The sequence below is a fragment of the Parasteatoda tepidariorum genome, chromosome 9 (assembly GCF_982258835.1).
Source record: "Parasteatoda tepidariorum strain Cologne lab strain chromosome 9, Ptep-v5.0, whole genome shotgun sequence".
NCBI classification, from domain to species: domain Eukaryota; kingdom Metazoa; phylum Arthropoda; class Arachnida; order Araneae; family Theridiidae; genus Parasteatoda; species Parasteatoda tepidariorum.
This window is the reverse complement of record NC_141763.1, coordinates 71462761-71483712: the sequence shown is the minus strand read 5'-3', so window position 1 is coordinate 71483712 and position 20952 is coordinate 71462761. Positions and strand designations below refer to the sequence as shown.

General features: G+C 26.4%; 1 protein-coding gene across 1 annotated transcript in view; it reads left to right on the top strand.

Annotated features, from left to right (window-relative positions):
* Nup107 (nuclear pore complex protein Nup107) overlaps window positions 1-20952 on the top strand; it is a 41577-nt gene that overhangs the window by 9348 nt on the left and 11277 nt on the right. Inside the window, exons 6-21 of the mRNA XM_043042034.3 lie at window positions 320-355; window positions 1169-1238; window positions 1450-1541; window positions 2562-2623; window positions 3400-3532; window positions 5603-5671; window positions 8636-8730; window positions 8810-8927; window positions 9633-9695; window positions 11966-12145; window positions 13761-13966; window positions 16230-16278; window positions 17299-17368; window positions 17707-17858; window positions 18093-18189; window positions 19908-20065. Of these exons, the coding sequence (XP_042897968.1) occupies window positions 320-355; window positions 1169-1238; window positions 1450-1541; window positions 2562-2623; window positions 3400-3532; window positions 5603-5671; window positions 8636-8730; window positions 8810-8927; window positions 9633-9695; window positions 11966-12145; window positions 13761-13966; window positions 16230-16278; window positions 17299-17368; window positions 17707-17858; window positions 18093-18189; window positions 19908-20065 (1650 nt within the window). The remainder of the gene's footprint in view (window positions 1-319; window positions 356-1168; window positions 1239-1449; window positions 1542-2561; window positions 2624-3399; window positions 3533-5602; window positions 5672-8635; window positions 8731-8809; window positions 8928-9632; window positions 9696-11965; window positions 12146-13760; window positions 13967-16229; window positions 16279-17298; window positions 17369-17706; window positions 17859-18092; window positions 18190-19907; window positions 20066-20952) is intronic.

Here is a 20952-nt window from a genome sequence, read left to right as displayed (position 1 = left end):
TGATTTTATTTATATGTAATTTGTATTCCAAAAAAAAAAAAAAAATGAAATAAATTATTAACCAGGTTATTTTACTTGAAAGATGTTCAAGTAACTTTTATAACAGAAGGCTGTAAAATAACTTTTAAAAAGAAGTTTACTTCTTTTAAAAAAAGTTATTTTATAGCTATCTGTTATCAAAGTTATTTGAACAACTATCAAGTAAAATAATCTGGTTAACGCTTATGAAATTTCAATACTGAACTATTCTGAAGCGTTATGAAATCATGATTTTGACTCATAAATGCATTTATGTAATTTGTTTCATTATTCTTTTTAGATGGATAGTAATCGAGAAAATTCATCAGTTTTTAAAGTAAGAATATTTTTTTTTTTGAAAAAAAAATTAGTCTGCTAGTCTTTTACAACAGTCTCAAGGTTTTGGTCTACCAACCATATATTGTTTCATATTTATGATAGCATTTAAACTTTATAAGTATCAGTTGCATTTTATGTCTTAAAGTATTTAAATTCTTAAACTTATTGTAAAAATAAAGACAAATATGTTTACTAAAGTTTATAATTAATTAATGTAAACCTGTGTAAAGGTAAAAAGATACATATAAAATGCATTAAAATATATTGTGTCTAGTTAAAAATGTGTAATGTATAGTTGACATTGATTTCATGTGAATGTAATTTATATTTCAATAATTTCTGCTCCAGTGATTTTTCTGTTAAAGTCGTCATCATATTATGGCTTTACAAGATTGCACCTCTTATACGAAATATCTGCATTCCATTTGATTTAGTATTGTGACTACAAATTAATTACTTCATTAATGAAAAATAATTTACTAATATGCTAAAATAATGAATAGTATTTGCACACAAAATGAATAATAACTGATGGGAAAAAAATGGATATTCATATATTTATATACATAAAAAAAAAATGGGACTTATGAAAAACTTGAATATTGTTTTAAGGCTGTCAATTAAAAGATAATCTTGTTTGTTTCCCTTTTCTATTCTTTTATGTCTTAGCCTCAGACACAGTTTATAGCACTTTTTTGTACCTGCAGTTTGCTAAGATTGGACCTTGTATCATAATCAGCATTGAATTAATAATCTCAAATATATTTAAAATATTTCTATTAATCTGTATTTGAACTTTATTCTTTACCAGGATGATTTTATGACTACAAAGCTGGAAATTGACAACACAGTTCTCATTGATGTTGATCCAGGAACTTATTGTAAGTCCTATATGAACAGACCAATACTAATTTATCAATGATAAATGCCTTATACTATTTGATTTTCTTTTCAGCTCAAAAATTGTTTTTCCTTCTTCATATTAGATTTTTTTATCAAATTTATTCATTTTCCTTTTAATATTGATATTAAGTTTAATTCATTGTGTGATAAATTGCTTTTTTAAAAATCATTTTATACAAACTTTTTCAGTTACTGACTCACTTGGTGAAGAATTTTTGGAATTTTTCCTAAGCTATGCAGGAGAGCATGAAATATTTAGCTTATTGTTAAATTATGAAAATGTAAGTTTTTTAAAAAAATCTATGTATTTAAATATATATATATAATTTTTTTCAAAATACATATTTTAAAATCGTAAAATTGCTTGTTATATCTTATGTTACACACTGTTTGAACTTCTCTGTTGTAATTATTTAATGTTCATTAGATTAATTTAAATATGATATTTAAATACTTTAGTTGAAAACAAATATATGTGATCATCTTACTCATACTTATTATTTTAATTGAAGTGTATGTCAGAAAGAGAAATTTACTCTCGGTTTATAAATATACATTTCTATCCATAAATTTATAAATTGAATTTAAAAAATAAAAATAATTGTAGATATGTGATTTATAATAGAGTATATAAAAATTCAAAATGAAACAAGGAATTAGAGAATACCTATTGATATTTATGGCTACAGATTAATGCTGAAAAAGTAAAATAATACACACTGTATTTAAAAGTAGATTTTAAATTAAACAAGTTTGTTTTAATATACCATATAAATTGAAATAATTTTATTAGAAGAAATGTTTCTTGAACTAATACTTTTCAAACATCTAACAGTATTTAGAAATTTATATTTAACATAATAGTTTTTAACTAGCTGTTATTGTGAAGAGCTTATGTTCGATCTTCAGCTTTTCCAGCTTCAAATTTTTGAGTATCAGCTTGTCTGGGAAGTAAAGGCAGTTTGTGCACAATGCTGACCTCATTGCTGCACATTTATGACACTGGTCACAAAGTTGAGGAAACTCAACATGCTGTTATGGGAATGCTTTACTTGTAATTTAATAATTTTTGGTTTTATCTAGTGATTTTGATATTTATTTTTTTATTGTCACACTATGTTTGATTTTTTTAAGTAATATATGTGCCCAATAATGTAAATTATTCTATTAAAATATGCAAAATAATATTTAGTTGACCATGTATTTTAATAATTTGTTTTATTATATCATTTTACTATATCATTTTACTATATCATTTTAAATATATATGTATATTTCATTATTTTTTTCATTTCATTTAGCTTTGCTGTAAAGGAATTGAAACATTAGCTAAAATTTATTCTAAGAATGCTATGACAGAAAGGTATGACAAAATCTTTAATATTTTTTCATTTATATTCTCTACCTACATTTAAGATCCTTTTGTTTAATTTAGATATTTTAAAGTTTTAGAATGAAAGCTTAAAACAGAAAGAGGGACAAATTGTGTCTTATTAAAATCTAAATATAAAAGTTGGTCTATTAAATGTTAGCTCAAAAAATTTTGTATAAAAGTTGCAAGCATTTTGTATATTTTGATTAAAGTTATATGTAAAAATGTTCAATGTTTTATAATACAACAGTTGGGCTATTATATGTAGCTTTAAATGTGTGCAAAAAAAAAAAAAAAAATCTAAGCTTTCCGAACTTGAATATTTAGATTAAAATTATATTTAAAAGGGTTCTTTGTTTCATAAAGAATAGTGAAAAAGTGCTAAAGAAGAATTCAAACTTTAATTATAATTTTAAAAGATTTAGGGAAAAGCATTAAAGATTATTATTTATTGTCTTTATCGCGGCTTTTTAAATTTATACTGACCTTATGTGCTTTCCTGTTATTATTTTTTTAATTGTTAAATATTAAAAAAATAATTATTTTTAATCAAACTACTTATTTCCCAATTCAGTTAAATCTTAAACTATTAATTTTAAGCAAAATAATAATTAAATTCCTAAAAATTTACTTCTTTTATAGGCTAGTTTTTAGGATTTTATTAGAACCTTCTCAGTTGTAGTATGCAAACTGTCATTGCCTTTTAGCTTCTTAGTTTGATGCATTGAGATTTAAAGTTGAAATATTTTAATTGTTTACATTTATAGGCTTCCTAATGCGTTAAGAACTTTGAATGTTCTGCAATTGGAGCGTAATACCTGGCGACTTATGAGAATTTTATTTCAAGATCGCTTGGAGGGAGAAACAGTTGATGAAGGAGATTCGCTTCTATCGACATTGGTATCATTATTATTTTTTTAAAATTTATAATATTTCATTATTTTGCTGAATAGTACTAAAGTTCTTGTTTTATATCTTGATAGTACGAGTTATTTTAAAATAATATATGCGTATATGTGCCCTATAAGCTATTGTAAAATAATTCCATTGTCCCGACTGTATTAATCTATTGTTTACTTATGTTAATGTCATACAATTACTTGTAATACACTACATTCTTTGCATACAGTTTTTAATTTGATTTAGAAATTTTATTTTTATGATATCTTTTAGTATGTACAGTGCATTAGTGTTGCCCAGACGACAATTAGTGCATCATTTTGCTATTCTGTTTACATAAATGATATTATGATTTATATCGTATTCACCATCCATAATTAATTTTTAAATTTGACCTTGAATTAAATCCCTTTAATTTAGCTTTAATATAAAGCTTTTTCTAGTCTAAAGAAATTTTCTAGTCAACAAATTGGTCAATAATTAAAAGTAAATATCAATTTATTATTTTTTGAAAAGTGTTTTTTTTTATTTATTTTAATAACAGGGTGCATAGCGTTTTGAAAAAGTGCTTAAAGGTGCTTATTTTCGATTATCGATTTTTAAATGCCTTTAAAGGTGCTTTTTTCATTGGATGTTTTTAAAAAGTGCTTAATTATTAAAAGTGCGTATTATGCAGAAAGACTCTGTTTATATTGTTCTGTTCAATGTTTTCACAATTAATTCAACCCCAATCTATTTCGGCTTACTATCGGTTCTTAGCATATGAAAACGCCTTACGTTTTATGATTCAAAATTTCATGATTTTTGACAATTGTCAAAAACTATGCCTGCAGAACTAAATTTTTTTTTTTTTTTACATGACCGTTAAATCTGGATAAAACCATCAATTTTCAAGAACTTGCCAACCCTGCCTAATTATATATATATTTTTTAAAGTGCTGAAAAATATTTTTGAGTGCTTGAAAAGTGCTTAAAAGGTGCTTATTTTTTGTTCAAAAATTTGGCTACGCACCCTGAATAAACTTTCTCCTTTTTAAAAAATAAATTTATTGATCTATGTTTCTTACTTGACCAACAAGAAAAAATTTTGTACTTCACTTTTTTTTACTTGATGAAAGAGTGACTGAAATTTAACTTTGTATTGAGTTTGGCTGTATGTTGGCAAAACTGTTTTCTTTACATTACAAAGAATCATGAGAAAAAAATTATATGAAACACTTATGAACACTTCTTAGCAGGGATAGTATAAATTTCTATTGTATATTTATAGAATAGTTAAAATTACTTATTAATTCGTTATTTTATGAAAAGTGTCATTTTTAAAATAAATTTTTTTTATATTAAGAATGAAATTTGTTTGTTTTTTACTTTGATCTGTGGACTGAAATTCAATTTTGCATTTTGTTTGGCTTTATATTAAGAAAACTGTTTTCTTTACAATACAAAGAACTTTAAAATAAAATTATAAGAAGCACTTCTGAACACTTCTTAGCAGTGATGATATAAATTGCCATTGCATTTTTAAAGAATAATTAAACGTGCTTATTAATGTATTATTTTATAAAAAGTGCCATTTTTAAATTAAGAATGAAATTTGCTTGTTTTTTACCTTTATCTGTGAACTGAAATTCAACTTTGCATTTTGTTTGGCTTTATATTAACAAAACTGTTTTTTTTTTATATTAATAAGAATTTTAAGATAAAAATTAGGAGTAGCATTTATTAACATCTGTTAGCAGAGTAGATATAAATTGCGATTATATATTTATAAATTAAATTGCTATTTTTTTTCAATAAATTCTGTTTTGGTTAAGAAATATATTTGCTTGAATTTTTCTTTGAACTCTGAACAAAAATTCAACTTTGCATTTTGTTTGGCTGTAATTGGTAAAACAGTTTGGTTTATATTAAAATGGGTCTTAAATAAAATGATAGGTACCTGTTAACATCTCTTAGCAGAGTTGTTGTAAATTAGTATTATTTGCATTTTTATCTGTAAGTAAATATTGTTTGCATTTTTGTGTATTGTTTATTTTAATTTCCTTAAAAAATATGTATTATATTTTTCAGGGAAAAGTTTCTGACAAACAAATTGTGGATAATTTATATCAGAGGTCAGCATATATTCGCCAAAATCAGGTTAAGAATATTTTATTTAATGATTTTAATGAAATACATTTCTGTATACATATCTGATATAGTGTTTTATTAAATATAATATTGATATTTGAAATAACATTGTTATTAAATTGTTATGAACTAAGAATAAATAGTATGAGACCTGGTATTATGCTAGACAAAACACTTATGTTATATGCTGCTTATATTATTTTTATTTTTGATAAGATATTCTTAACTTTTGTTTGAGTTGCAATTGTTATCTAAATTTTAAAAACTTTAAAATGTTTTTGTGATTTTAAAATTATGTTATTTCCCTCTTAAAAATGCCTTACAATAAACATGTCTGCCAACTTGTACGGTTTCGCAGTACAGTGTAAAATATTTTATCCGATGATACGGCTTTACAGGCGCATAAAAGAGTTAAAATCATACGATTGCTTATTTGTTTACAGTTCTTAAGTTTTTTTGAGAATAAAAAATAACAACATGCTTATTTAAATCTTGAATTCAATAGTTTACAAAATTTTAAATACCAATTATAAAACTCTTCACTATAAAAATGAGTCCGAGGCAAGTTGCAATCAAGTTGATTTTGGAGGTCAATCATGTGAAGCATAAACAATCAGTAACCAATGAGAGTGAATATGCACCACAGCGACATGAGCCAGTAGTACCTCATATATTTATGGGATCATGTGACCGTGACTGGTAATATCGATGGATAAGCAATGCTAACTCATCTTACGCCAAGGTTAAGTAAAACTAGATTAAGTAAAACTAAATGCCAATAATTGTCTGATCTCAACTTATAATTTTTTTATTCTCAATATTTATTATTACTTATATGCGGAGGAGCAGAAAATGGCTGATCACATGAACAAGGTTTTAAGGGAAATTCGGAGAGCCACGAGGAAATGTTAGGTCTAAAAAAATTCCTGCAAAAATTTTTCCTAGTTAAAAAATATATTTTAATTTGTGTATTTATTAGTTTGAATTCTTTAAGTGTATAAGAGGGACATTAAGATCATTTTTATATATTATTACTATTTCAATTTCTATAGTGCTTAACACATATGCTCGTTTATTAAGAATTATGTAAAATCAAATTAATTTTTCTCTGATATAAATTATACTTATCATAAATATTTTGAAAAAGTTATTGTACTAAAATTTTGATCCGGTAGAAAAAAAATAACAACTTTGTTTCTAGATGCTTTTCGGCAGCGATGATGTTATTTGTGTTTACAATTTGGTGCGCATGGATTGCAGCATGATATCGTTTTAAAATTTGTAATAATGCCCTCTAAATTTTACAATCAGGCATTTTTAGAATCTTATTATAAAAGCTTTACTTGCATAATTAAGTCCAAAAAATTGCAGCACTATGTGTTTTGTAATATTTGCGGACTAGATTTTAAAATAGCACATGGTAGTAGAAGTGATATAAATGATCGTAAACGCACAAAGAGACTTAAGGGTTTAGAGGAATGTGTAAATAAAAATAAAAACGTCAAGTATTTTGCTTCTGGAAGAGTTGACGATGTAATACGGACCAAAGAGTACCTTGCGTTGTTCGTTGGAGAGCACAATCTAGCTTTTAGTTTTGCAGATCATGCGGGCCCTTTATTTAGGAAAATGCTCCCTAAAAGTGATGTTGCAAAGAAATATGGTGCAGGACGAATAAAAACTGCTGCTATTGTGTCAAAAATAGCAGATGTTAAAAATGCTTCCATTGTTTAATCTCTTCAGAAACAAATGTATGCTGTAGCTACTGAAGGCAGCACTGCTACAGATGCGCAACATTATCGTATAGTTGTGTCTTGCTTCGACACAAAAGCTACCGCAGTCGAGGTATCGCTGACCACAATTTAGATACACAATCTACGTATTAATGATGTAATATTGTATTATAAAATAATTAGTCAAGAATTAAAAAAGAGTTTTTTAATATTGCTTTCAAAATGAAATTTTTAAAATATATATATATATATATACAAAATTTACTAGTGTATTTTCAGAGGTTTTATAAATTTAGTAACAGATAGTTCTTAATTTTGTTTAAAAATGCCCTCTAATAACACTTTCTGTATGACACTATGTCTAGTAAAACACTTGCCCAGAATTCTAAGGCCATGCAGATTACAATGTTGGCAGGTATGGGTTAATATTTAGTTAATTAAAGGAAACTAATCCATTTGATTTTAGCCTAAGCATGTCTTAACATATGCAAGCGATAAAATGAACAAAAGGAGCACTTTTAGGCCCATGAGTAATCAACAGAGGGTGTATTTATAGTAAAACTTATTAAAAAAATTCCTCTTTAAAAATTGTTTCCATTTAAGTAGTTCTAGTATAGTAGTTTATATTCTGGTTACTGTTTTATGACTTATTTTAACAATACTAAGATAACCTTTTTTAAGAAATGGTGTTTTTTATTTATCCTGTGCTGAAGAGTTTCTTAGACTATCAACTAAAATCATCTGAAAAAAAGTAAACTTTTATAATTTTTACAAATGAGACTTATTGCGAAAATAACCTTTGCATTCATAAAAAAACTCTTGGCAGTCTTGAATTGTTCTTAAAAGAGGGATTTTTTACTATTAATTTTAATTTTGATAAATTATTTTTTGTATGTAGTTTTTTTAATAATATTTAAGTCTGTTAATATCAAAGTTAAATTTCAATTAGTATTACAGTGTATGACTGTATAACATAAAAAAGAAGTTCTGCAAACCTTTCTTATAATATACATTTATGATTTTTTATAAAAATAACTTTTGTTTACATGTTTAGAAAGCTTTACCTTTTAAGAAATTTTTCTTTCACCGCCACGAAAAGCTTCTTGAACAGATTTTATTGTACTTCAAAATATCATCAGAAAATTAAATTTACTCTTTAGTGGAAATGATTTTGTTGTTTTATTTATAACAAAGATACAGTTATGTTTTTAAGTACTATATTTAAGTATTTTATTTTTTATAGCTTATTGTTGATTGGCTTGAAAAGAATGCAGATGAAGATTATCAGCACAATCAATTTGATAAGTTTGAATATTTTACTGATGAATGTTTTGCATTGTAAGTGATATTTATGATATTTATAAGTTATGATTTTTTATGTGCATACATTAATGTCACTTTATTTTCATTATTATAGAGAACATACTATGAATGAATTGATTACTTCAAGTATCAATACGGGAAAATTTAGCTTCGAAATGGATCCTGATGCTCGTTACCGCCATGATCATAATATTTTACATGAAACTGATAAGGTAATGATAAGTTCTGCATGTGTGACAGTTTTAATAGTAATATATTTCTTTATTAATAATTAGAAAATTTAAAAATTAAAAGCTTTGTCTGTACACATTGTTTCCATCCTAAACATTGCATTTATAGACAAGGCATAGATATCTAGCACAGTATTTGCAAATTGTAATGTAGTTTATGAAGCTGATTTCAAATCTGGAAATGTTTTTGCTCTATCATGTCCGATAATTGAATTGGAATAGGGAACTTTCATGCACTGGGCACAAGGACTACATATTTTTGTTACAGATCCTTGAAATAGATTTAAGCAAAATTTAAATTTAGAAAAGTTCTACTGGTTTGCAATGATTGAGTATGAAATGAGGGATAGTAAATTGTAATAGTGTAGTTAAATCCTAAAAAATTAAAATTTGTTAAATTTATATTAGAATGAGCCTTTTAAGATTCGATGGTAATGCTGATTTAAATATTAACATACTTACTATATATTGGGAAAAATATGATTTGTGTTATTAATGTTTGCAATCTGGGATATGATTCAAGTTTTTCTACTAAGATTTCAACTTTCATGTCAGATAATAAGAAACTCATATTTATATTTAAAATTTGAATTTATTTTCTCTGTTATTTTTATTAAACATTGTATAAAAAATTTTGTTTACTTGTCTTCAGATTTTGTTAATCTTTGGCATTATTTTATTTTAAAGGAAAATGAAGATCGTCTGTTTAAATTTATGTTCATGTGTGTTCGAGCTGGAAAACTAGATGCTGTAAGCATTTGAATTTAACTATTATTTTGAAGAATTGATTATGTATGTTACGTTCTTTAAAATTTTCTCTGATATAGTTTTATGTAGTATAGGTTTTGAAGGCAAAGTTTGTTTTCAAGAAATGATATGGACACTTCAATTACCTTACCACAAATATTCATTTTTCTTCAGCTTTCATTGTAAGGTACAGCTTGCCTGATTGAAACTTTTATTGAGACTTGCCTTCTGACTGATTCAGATACTAAAATGGATATATCATAAAATTTATCATTACGTCAGAACATTTACATTCATGCATGGTTTTTATTTTTTGAAACTCAGTGAAACTGTTTGCAAAGAAAATATGCATTGGTCATCAATGCAACTATGCCTTAAACTAGTTAACTTAAACAAATTTATCTAATATGATTTGATAAATCTTACTTTTGTAAAACATTTATTAGTGACAGTACAGTAGAGAACCATTTATCCGGTATTCAGATAACCGGGAAAAATTTTGATCGGTTTTCCTGCCATTTTAAACTAGAACTATTATGAAAGAAAGCGGAAATGAACTCATCCTTGAAGTTGAGTAGAGGAAAATGTAAGGAAGGGAGAATTTTTCCCCCCGTTTACCCAGAGAAACGTCATATCCTCCGTGACCTTGAAGGCAGGGATAGGAGGAATGCTTTATTTTCTCCTTTAGGCCGTCAATCAAGCTCAAGGGTGTGGCATGCTGATTTCGTTTTCTGTTTAATTTACGAGGGGGATGGGGAAAATGCATTGCATGCATATCAGTGAACAGAAGATGAAAGAGAAAAATATATTTATCTATTTGACATCGACTAATAAAAATAAAATCTTTTTCTTCTGAATAAATTCAAGTGCGGTATCATTTGCAAGTTTTTATTGATGTGGAATCACATCTGCTGTAATTAAATATCGTGTTTTTCTCAACAAAAAAAAATAAATAAGAGGAGAATTGTTTTTAATTTTATGAAGCAGATTGCAGTTTTGTTTTTCTGATTCCACTACGCTTGATTTTTTTTTCTTTTCACGATAAATTTCGCACTCAATAAATTAATTCTCTTTATTCATAAATTTTATCATTAGGTTTTTTTTTAAAATTCCGTTGATCTTGCCTTGTTCCGGGTTTCAATATTTATGCTAGTGCCTTCTTTAACTATCGTTTCGGTTCGATAATTTTCAAGTGTTTTTATTTAGATTTATAAGTTTTCCTTTTATTTCATCGTTTCCCCCGTATAATTAGGTATGAAATCTATTGCATTATTTGATCATTGGTTTTGTTTATATTAGTTAATTTAGGAATTATAATTATTTTTAAAAAATAAATACGAAAATTTTGTATTTTTTAATCTTGTTTTTCTTGTCTAAACTTGCAAATTTTTTTATTCTTTTAAATGTTATTTTTCTACCATTTTTTTTCTTTTTAAAGTTAGGAGTACCTTTCTTTTTTCTCTTACTTTAAGCATTACACTTTTTCCTTGTAATTCGGGTTGATAAAACATCGATTAACGACATTTTTTGGTTGATCCAGAAAACCGGGAAATTCAGACATCCGGGATAGCGATGGTCCCGAGCATCCCGGATAATTGGTTCTCTACTGTACTTTTTTCCAGGAACGTCTTATTTATTTAGAAATTTTAACTCCTGTATATTGACTTTCACAATATAGTTTTGCAACTGTAAATTTATATTACGGAACATTCTTTTGCTTTAGATTGAAGCTCTGTAAACAGGACATCCTTACATCCATCTGTACATTTACGTTGAGAATTTTCTCAACTACAGTTTTGGTGCTATGTAATAGACAGTCACCTTTACATTTGTTTTCTTCCTGCTTTGAGAACTTTACTAACTGTTTACCTTTTAGTTAATGATATAAACGTTTCATCTTTACGTCTGACACCATTTATATTTCATGTTCATATTATGTTCCAAATTTAATTGTAGGGCATGTAACAACTGTAATTTATATTGTGCTATATTCTTCTGTCATAACTTGAAGCTCTGTATATAGCACATCTGTACATTTACACCTGCACATTTATATCAATGCAACCCAGGGTCACTCTCGGGGTTGTTTTATTTGAAGGTGTCCTTTGCTCATCACAATCTATTCGTTTTCTTGTACTGATAAGGCACAAGTGTGCATTTCTCGAATACCCCTATAGGTGCTGGGTTAAGTTAAAGTTAAAATACATAGTTTACTCTTTTTCATTTCTATGAGGAATAGTGTTTCAATGAACTAAAAACTTAACTTATTGTAGGCCCAAAACCTGGCTGAAAAATTCGGGCAACCTTGGGCAGCTGCAGTCCTGGAAGGTTGGAGGTTGCATCACGATCCTAATTTTGATACAGACGTAATGGATGGACAAGAACTGTTACCAGTTGAGGGAAATAAATACCGAGATTTGTGGAAAGGCGCATGCTGGGTTGCAAGTGAGCAGGTAATGTCCTTTTTTTAAGCTTAGTTTTATCTTTATTGGGTCGTGAGTTATTGATATATAATCTTGAAGTGTATGTCTGATTTGTACAAAGAATTTAATTTAGAAAAAGTTTGTGAAATACTAAAAAATTTTGACAAAATCAATACGAGTTTGAAATTTTCATGTTTTCTTTTAAAAGAATATTTATGCAATAGATTTATATTAAAAATTCTATTAAAAAAATTTGATATATGTTACATTTTTTAAAACACTAAAATGAAAATTTTTATTTTTTATGTCAGGTGATCTTTAAACATGATTCTAATTATGTTAATATTGTTGCAGAAAAAGTTATTTACATTTGTTGTTTTGAAAATATTAAAAGTTTATGTGCTAGCATTATTTAATTTTACAAACATTTCCTGTAACAATTCTATGTCATATTTGGGACTTGGTTCTTTATTTTTTTCATGATAGAGAATTACACATTCTGGGAAAGCGTCATAAGTTTTGTTTCATCTTCCTTATAATTTTTTTTGTGCATTTGATGCATTATAGAGCATAAACGGAATCACTGATCTTGGGTCGCCTCATCACTTTCTCTAAATAGCATCTTTTGATGCTTTAATATACTTTTAATTTAGATATTTTTTATACTTTTTATTGTACTTAATTTATGTACTTATTATAGTTTTAATATTTCTTAATTTATTTATTCTTATACTTTGAACCAAAAAATTTGTAGAGTATTGGTATTTTTCTCAAAAACTAAAAGGCATATGTAAATATAATACAGTCATATAATTTGATTTTAGTTTTTGTATTATTGTCTGTGCATTAAAATTGTACACCATACTTTTGACCACATCACTGGATATTAGATAACATCAAATTAAGAATAATAATTGTCTTTATGTGATTTTCAGAGATGCTAACTTTCCAAACTAGCTATCAGTAATCAAAAGTATAATAACACCAAAAGTATATCATTTCAAAATTTAAATTTAATGTTAAGGTGTATATATTTAATTTTATGTAGGCATTCTTTATTAAATTTTAAAATCTAGTTGATTACTTCCAATCAAAGTTCTGGTTTTTAGGTTAAATTAGAACTAGCCCTTATTGATATTTTATTATCCTGCATTTAAACCATTTACTCACAGCATTTCAGATTTGAGTTTAACTTCTTTTTCTTTTCTACAAGTAGAAAAGATTGAGCTTCATGATAGCTTGTTGGAAAGATGATATCTTTGCTTTCTTTTATTTCTTGTTTCTATCAAATTGTTTTTACGATTGTTTAAGGAATAAAAACAATTATCTTTGGTTAGTTGCAAATATCAAAATTTTTTAATTATTAGTATAACTTTTAATCTTTTTTCTTTGTCTAAAGAATTAAAAAAAAAAAAAAACAATATTAACAGATTATTACAGAAATTTTCAAAAATTCTAATTTTTGTTATTCCATCTTAGCAGCCATGATTATGAAATTGTAATAATTAAGGATAAATCATCATAGTTGACAATTCTAAATTTCATAAAGAGACTGTTATGCTGCTTTTCATTCCATAACCTATAACTCTGACCAATATTATTTGACGAAACAATTGTTACATTTCTATTTTCTTTATATTTGCAGCCTGTTGTTCCCATGCATGAGCAAGCCTTGTACGGATCATTATGTGGAAACTTAAAAGCTGTTTTGCCTGTCTGTAAAACATGGGAGGACTACTTATGGGCATATACCAAAACCTCTTTAGATAAACTTATTGAGCAGGAAATTCGTAATTCTTACCAATCAGATAGAAGCTTAGAAGACCTTCCTGCAGAATATTGGGATAACATGTAAGTTTTAGATTTTGATATTTTAATGAAAAATAACTTGTAATGAGATTGTTTAAGAATTTTTTTTTATCTGAAGCTTTAATTCTATGAGGTATCAGTTTCTATTTTCTTTTCATTTTTAAATTTTTTATTTCTCTATAGCATGGGTGTTGCAGGGCCCCAATTTTTGAGGAGGAGGAAATTAAGTAGTCATAATAGTTCCCTAAATTTCACATATAAGAAAAAAATTCTTAAATGTGCTTTTTATCTGAAAAAATATTAAGTTTTTTTTATGTCTGTTTTTAACTTAAAAAGAATTTAAATTAATGATTATTTACATATTTTTTTATTGGTTCAAAATATTGAGGGGAACTTTTAGAGGTTTCTTATTGAGAGAGAATGATACACCCCTCCCATTAATGATCCTGTCAACCATTAATGAGCCTAATCAACCATTTTAGTTAATGTGTTGCATTTCTGCACCAAGAAATGCGTAATTTAACAGGCCGTAAATCTTTGTAAATCTTTTATATTTATTATTTTTCACATACTAATAAATTGAATTGTAATAAATAATTAATAATGTTTTATTATAATTTTTTTAGTTTCTACACAAAGAAATGTGTAATTTAACAGGACAATATTTGTAAAGGTTTTATCTTTAATACTTTTCTATTATTAATAAATTAAATTGTAATAAATAATTAATAAAATTGTTTTTTAATGTTGGTGATTATTTTATAACGAGCAAGTCTTAAAATTTAGTCTTAAATACTTTTGTTTTACAGAATTGGGCAAAAAACAATAATAGCATTAAGAGATTTAAAATTTTGACCACTCTTGACTAAATTAATGGAACTAATTATTTTCTAGATAAAGATTACATTCTCTTTATAAAGGTTTCAGGTTGCATCATTATTTGCTGCAACTACTATAGAATCTCTATAGCGTCAAAAATATTTTCCCTGACAGTAGTAGATTTAAAATTTTATCTTTTATAACTTATATTTCAAAGAAATTTTTCAAAAATCTATCACTGCAAATCACTGTCTATCACAACAAATAATTAATTTAAACGGATATATAAAAGTTTAAATAACAGATGTTGAAATACTCAAGATCTGATAAAAAGTTTTAAAATTTTTTATTTGTTTTAAAACTTTTTGTTTTTGTTCAATACGACTGGGAAAAAATACTTCACAACAACCTCAAATGCAAGGGCTACCAACTACTAGACCTTTTGTAAAATATCTTAAAGAGTGCTAAACAATTAGAAACTATAACTTTTAGAAGATTTTGTAATCTTGCCTCCTCATGAGAGAGGTGGAACAAAGTTGCATTTTATGTGAATTTGTAAATTATATACACGTAGTAGCATGGAAAATAGCCTTAAATCAAATTTACAAAATAAAGAATCATATGTTTAAACTTAGCTTCCATTAGAAGAATTTTTCACCAAAAGCGTAGAAAGTTGACAGCCCTGCAAATGTTGGTGTGTGTGCAGTATTAAAATCTACTCAGATTACTCTATTAAAATTTTGAGAAAAAAAGTTATCTTTATTTAGAAAAATATGCAATTTAATGACCCAGAATATATTACGTGTGAGGACTACAATTTCTTAATTGACAATAATTTTTGTGATGTATTTAAATTAGTAAAATTTGAAAAGACTTTATCTTCTTCTAAGAATAAATTTTTTTATTTTATTTTAAATACAAGACATACATTACGTACAAAAATCTAGTAAATAAAAGAATGTCATCGCAATAATAAAACATTTAAACACGAGATTTTAGAATATTTTTTATTAAAAATATTGTAAAATCTGTATAAAGAAAAATTTTTTAAGTAATTATATTTATGAAATGAGTTGATTTCTTACATCGTGACTATCTACAAAAAATGAATCATATTTAAAATAGAGCAATCAATCATGTTATTAATAATTTTATAGAAAAATATTAAACAAGACAAATTTCTATGACTCTAAACATTGTTTAAATTGCTACTTCTTTCATCATCTAAAATATATATATTTAAGAATAAGTCATTTAATTTATAAATAGTTTCATTATTAATGTTTATAATTTAAAAAATTGATATTTGCAATTAAAAAACCCTTTAGCTTTCTAATTATGATAAATTTTATTTAAATATTCATATATTCATTAGTTTAGTTTGGTCATTTAGATTTTATTTTTATTATTTATAAATTAGTTGTAGAATTTATATACTTGTGTTGAAATGAATTATATTTATACTTTTTTTTCTTATGTATTTCAGTTATGATACTGAATATATATTTCAAGAATTGGAAGCTAGTAATCTTACTGTAAGTTTAGTTGTTTAGTTTATTTTTAGTAATTTAAATTATAAGATTTAATTTATAATGGTTGTTGAAGAGGCAACTCATTTTTTGGAGAAAAAGACTATTAATGTTAATTTTTCAACCCTTGTAATTTTGAACTCAACCCAGAAGATAAAATATGCATCAAGCGTAGGAAACTTTTGATCACGATTTTTTTTCACGAAAGTCTTTTTGATCTAACTAACCTACTTTTGTGTAATATGGAGAAGAAAATCACAAAGAGATTTCATGGTTTGTCTAACGGCAAGGGGGCTCTAACCCATGATCTGTCTAAAACTGATGACATTTTACGTTAACACTGTGGTTGGTACCACTGGGGAGCAGAATATGTATCAACCAGACAGCTTTGGGATTCGAACCTGGGTCACCTTATTGGGAGGCAGGCACAGTATAGATTTTGTGTAGGGTAATAATTAAATGAAAAACATGTTAGAAAACAATCAAATTTCAGGTTAATATTATGTCATGATATGTAAACATCATTTTATAATGGAAGTATAGATCTCCATGGATGATGTCATTTTGAAGGAAAAATCTATAACGTTTTATTTTTATGCTTTACATTCACTGAAGTATCTCTAAATGTGAATCTTTGAATCATGAATCTGAACCGATTTATTATTTATTTCAAGTACTTTCCTCAATAGCTCTTTACCAGATTTTGTATACGCACAAAGAGATTAAAGGATTTAGCTGAATGTGTAAATGAAAATATCAAGTATTTTGCTTCTGGAAGTGATGACGATGTAATACAGACCGAAGTGTACTTTACGTTGTTCGTTGGAGAGCACAATCTAGCTTTTTTTTTACTTGCTTAAATATTAATTTGTAACTCGCACTCTAAAGAATTCTAAAAATATATAGCAAGTTTGACTCTTGGGCAGCATCTGTATTTTTTTAAAAATATTTTGTGAGTGCTTTATTATAGAGTAATTTCTGATAAGTGATTTATCTTAAACTGCAATGTAACGCTTGTTTTTTTAGAAAGTCAAACAAGACTGCAAAAACCCTTATCATGTGATACAGAAATATATTATATTGTATGATTTAGGCGGTAAGTTGAATATTATTACCTTATGTATCTGTTTAATTGTTATTACATAAATTTTTACTCTTTGATCAACTTAATGGTGTTTTTGTGAAATTACTTTTTAAAAATACATTTACAGTAGTTTCTCTTTTCTGCTCTTATTTATAAACTCTTATATTCTTGTGTATAATTCTTATATTTTGTATAAATCTTATATTCTTTTGTATAATTTTTATATTCTTATGTGATAAATGTGTATGTAGATTGGTGGAACTTAACATTACAATTTATAGTGTGAATTTTGATTGCAATTAATATTTGTTTTTGTGAAATCTTACGAAATTTTCATATTAAATTTTTAGGTCTTATTGAGGAAATGTACAGTTGGTTAAATAATCGTGCTTTAGATGGTCATATATTGAGGCTGATGGCTCATATTATCCTCTTTTTGCGAGTCATTGGACGATCTACCAAAGAAGAACTGTGCATTCCTATATTAGAAACTTATGTTCAGGTACCAAAATTGTAAATTTTTTTTGACCTTACATAAAATCATGCAGAGGATTTTTATTTAAATTTCTTTTCATCATTTTATTTGAGTTTCATTTTGTTTATGTGTAGAATACAAAATTATTGAAATTTTTTTTTAAAATTTTTACTAAATTTATTGAATTTTACTCCATTTATACCAAATGTTAAAGTCTTGGTTATGTTAATTATTTCTTTTTTTTATTTCATATTATTAAAGGAACTTATAAAATCAAACAAACGAGCTCTTGTGGCCCCATATACTTCAACTCTACCTAAAGAACAACAAATAATGTGGTACGCCAAATTCCTTGAAGGTAAGGATTCCTTTTCATTCAATTACTAATAATGATGATATACTTTTTTTGTTTTTATAAAATTATGAATACGATTTTTAAATAAATTTGATGTCTTAATTTTAAATAATTTTACGATTTTTAAATAATTTTGATGCTGTAAGGATTCATTATCTGTGTATCAATGCATGTAGACCAAAACATTTATATTACTGATTGTACAAGATAAGTAAATATATATTGTACAAGTTAATAACAATTCCTAACCTTTAAATGAATGTTATACAAGAAGCAAAAGTAAGATTTATAAGATAGTATTTGATAACCTGATCATTCATATTATTTTCTAATTCTTCAATCATTTGATGATATTATTTCATTATAATTATAAGCTATAATAATCTAAATAGTTAAGAAAATAAAATTAATAATCTAAATAATCAGAGTTGGCAAGGTTTAGGACAGAATGGATTAAACCATGGTTTAATCCAGGGTTTAAACTGTCTTGTCTAAAACCCCTTTGTCCAAAACCCTTTTATTCAAACTATGTCATAATTTAAGAAAAATATTGTGAAAAATAAAAGGTTAATTTTTGAACAAGAAACAAAATGAAGACAAATTTTTATTTTGTTAAATTAATTTTTATTTATTTTATTATTTTTTTAATATTCCATTATTTATCCTTATACAAAAATATTATTTATCATTATTAAAAGAATATTTATTCATATTGATAAGGTATTCACTTTTGTTGCTCAATAAATAATCCTCCTAACATGAATTAAACTAATATGAGCCATTGAATGGTGAAATAAAACTAAATTGCTAAATTAAACTATTTATTAAAAACTTTAAAATAAGAACTGAATTAGAACATACTTCAAACTTCCAAAATAGTTGGAGAAAGAAAAGTATGCACCCTGAAATTCACATAAAATCCAAAGTAAACATGCTGTAGCGAAATCGCTAATCCAACTGACAAGCAGGCAAAATATTCTAGTTAGCAAGAGTTTCAGAGCGCATGCGTTACAAATCAACAAATAATAAATAAGAAAAGATTTCTCCTAACACGTTATTGTTAGATTATTCATCTACGGCTGAGCATCCTTTAATGAGTTAAAGCAAAGTGTATAAAAAATATCAAATATTTATTAATGTATATAATTATCATGTGTACAATGATTATACATTTTGCCTTTTACCACTTGTTCAAGGTTTTGAACACTTTAAGACAGTAAATTCTCGTATTCTGTCCAAAACCAGTCTAAGGGGTCCAAAACCCCAACCCTGTAAATAATTAATTGATATGTTAAATGTAATACATTTTTGGGATTTCAAAATTTGCATAATGAGTAAATTGATTAATTGTAAAGCCATTTATGGAATATGATTTTCTGGATAATAAAATGCTAGAAAATAAATAAAAAGTAATAATGATGTGATCCTTGCAAAGGGTACAGGGGTTCGAAAGGACCCCAATTTAACAGAGAAGTAACATGACTTACAATGAAAATCACCAACTAACCTAATGATGCATATTATTTTTTAATTTTTTAATCATATGATTTTGAATCATTTAATCATATGGCAAAGTGATCTACAAAGTCCAGTATGCGACTTCTATGCCCTGGGGCTTTTAAATAGTTTTTTCCTTTTTAATTTTTGGTTGAAGAAAAAATTGCTTTAAAAGCATCCTTCTAAAAGGGATTTATAAATAAAACTTTTTAATTTATTATTAGGAGTGACTGACAACAGTGAGCGTCAAAAGTGCCTTCAATATGCAGAAGATGCTGGGTTGGATGTATCCCAAATTACAAAAACAGTTGTTAAAAACATTAGAGAGAAAGAAGTTATCAAAAAGGATAATGATTCAGATTTGACTGCTGCAACGACGGAAGTAAGCATATTAATTACTATGCAGGTATAGTTTGTCTAAAGTAAGAATTGCCCCAACCATTCGTCTGGTGGTGACTATGGCTACAATGTCCAACTATTTCAAGTAGCGGTGTGGGGTCATTGTTTACGACAGGTTTTGATTCTGTTGGCGTGAGGATGAGAATTTTTTTCTTCAGTGTATTGTGTTAGCCCTAGAGTGAAGAGAAGCTACCCTCCTCGAAATGTGCTATTCTTGTTCTCATAGCAGCAGACGCCCTCATATTTTGTGGCGGGGGGGGGGGGGGGCGGTCTTACCGTAAACAAACTATGGCAATTACGTATATAAATAAATATTTAACTGAGAGTCAAGTAAAAATGTTGCATTCATTTTTTTTATATTTTTTATGTTTTGAGATTATGGTTTTGTAGAGAATTAGGGGGAGTTGATAACTAGTTTTATAAAGTAGTATAAAATAAAATATTTACTTTTATCTTCAACTCTTTTTTTAAGAATTACTCACAAAAGAGTTTGCTTATTAATTTGCCTTGTGCAATTTAATCTTATTATTGTGGATAATTGTTATAGTTGTGAATATTTTTTCCCTCCAAAATGTGAATCTATTTAGTGAAAGTAGGGATTACGAAATGTATTATTATTATTTTGAGTATGACTTTTATTATTCTATATAGATAATGATTCAAGCTTTAAATAATGTTCTTTAGATGAATAAAGATACATGAGCTCAGGGGCGTACGCAATGGAGGGGTTTAGGGCTTTAAACACTCCCCTTGAGCTCAGACAAAATGGCAAAAATAAAAATTTTAGCAGAAATTATGCGGGCTATTATTTTTTAAGACTATATATTTTTATTTGCCTTATGCCTACTTTTTTTTTTCTCACGGTATTTC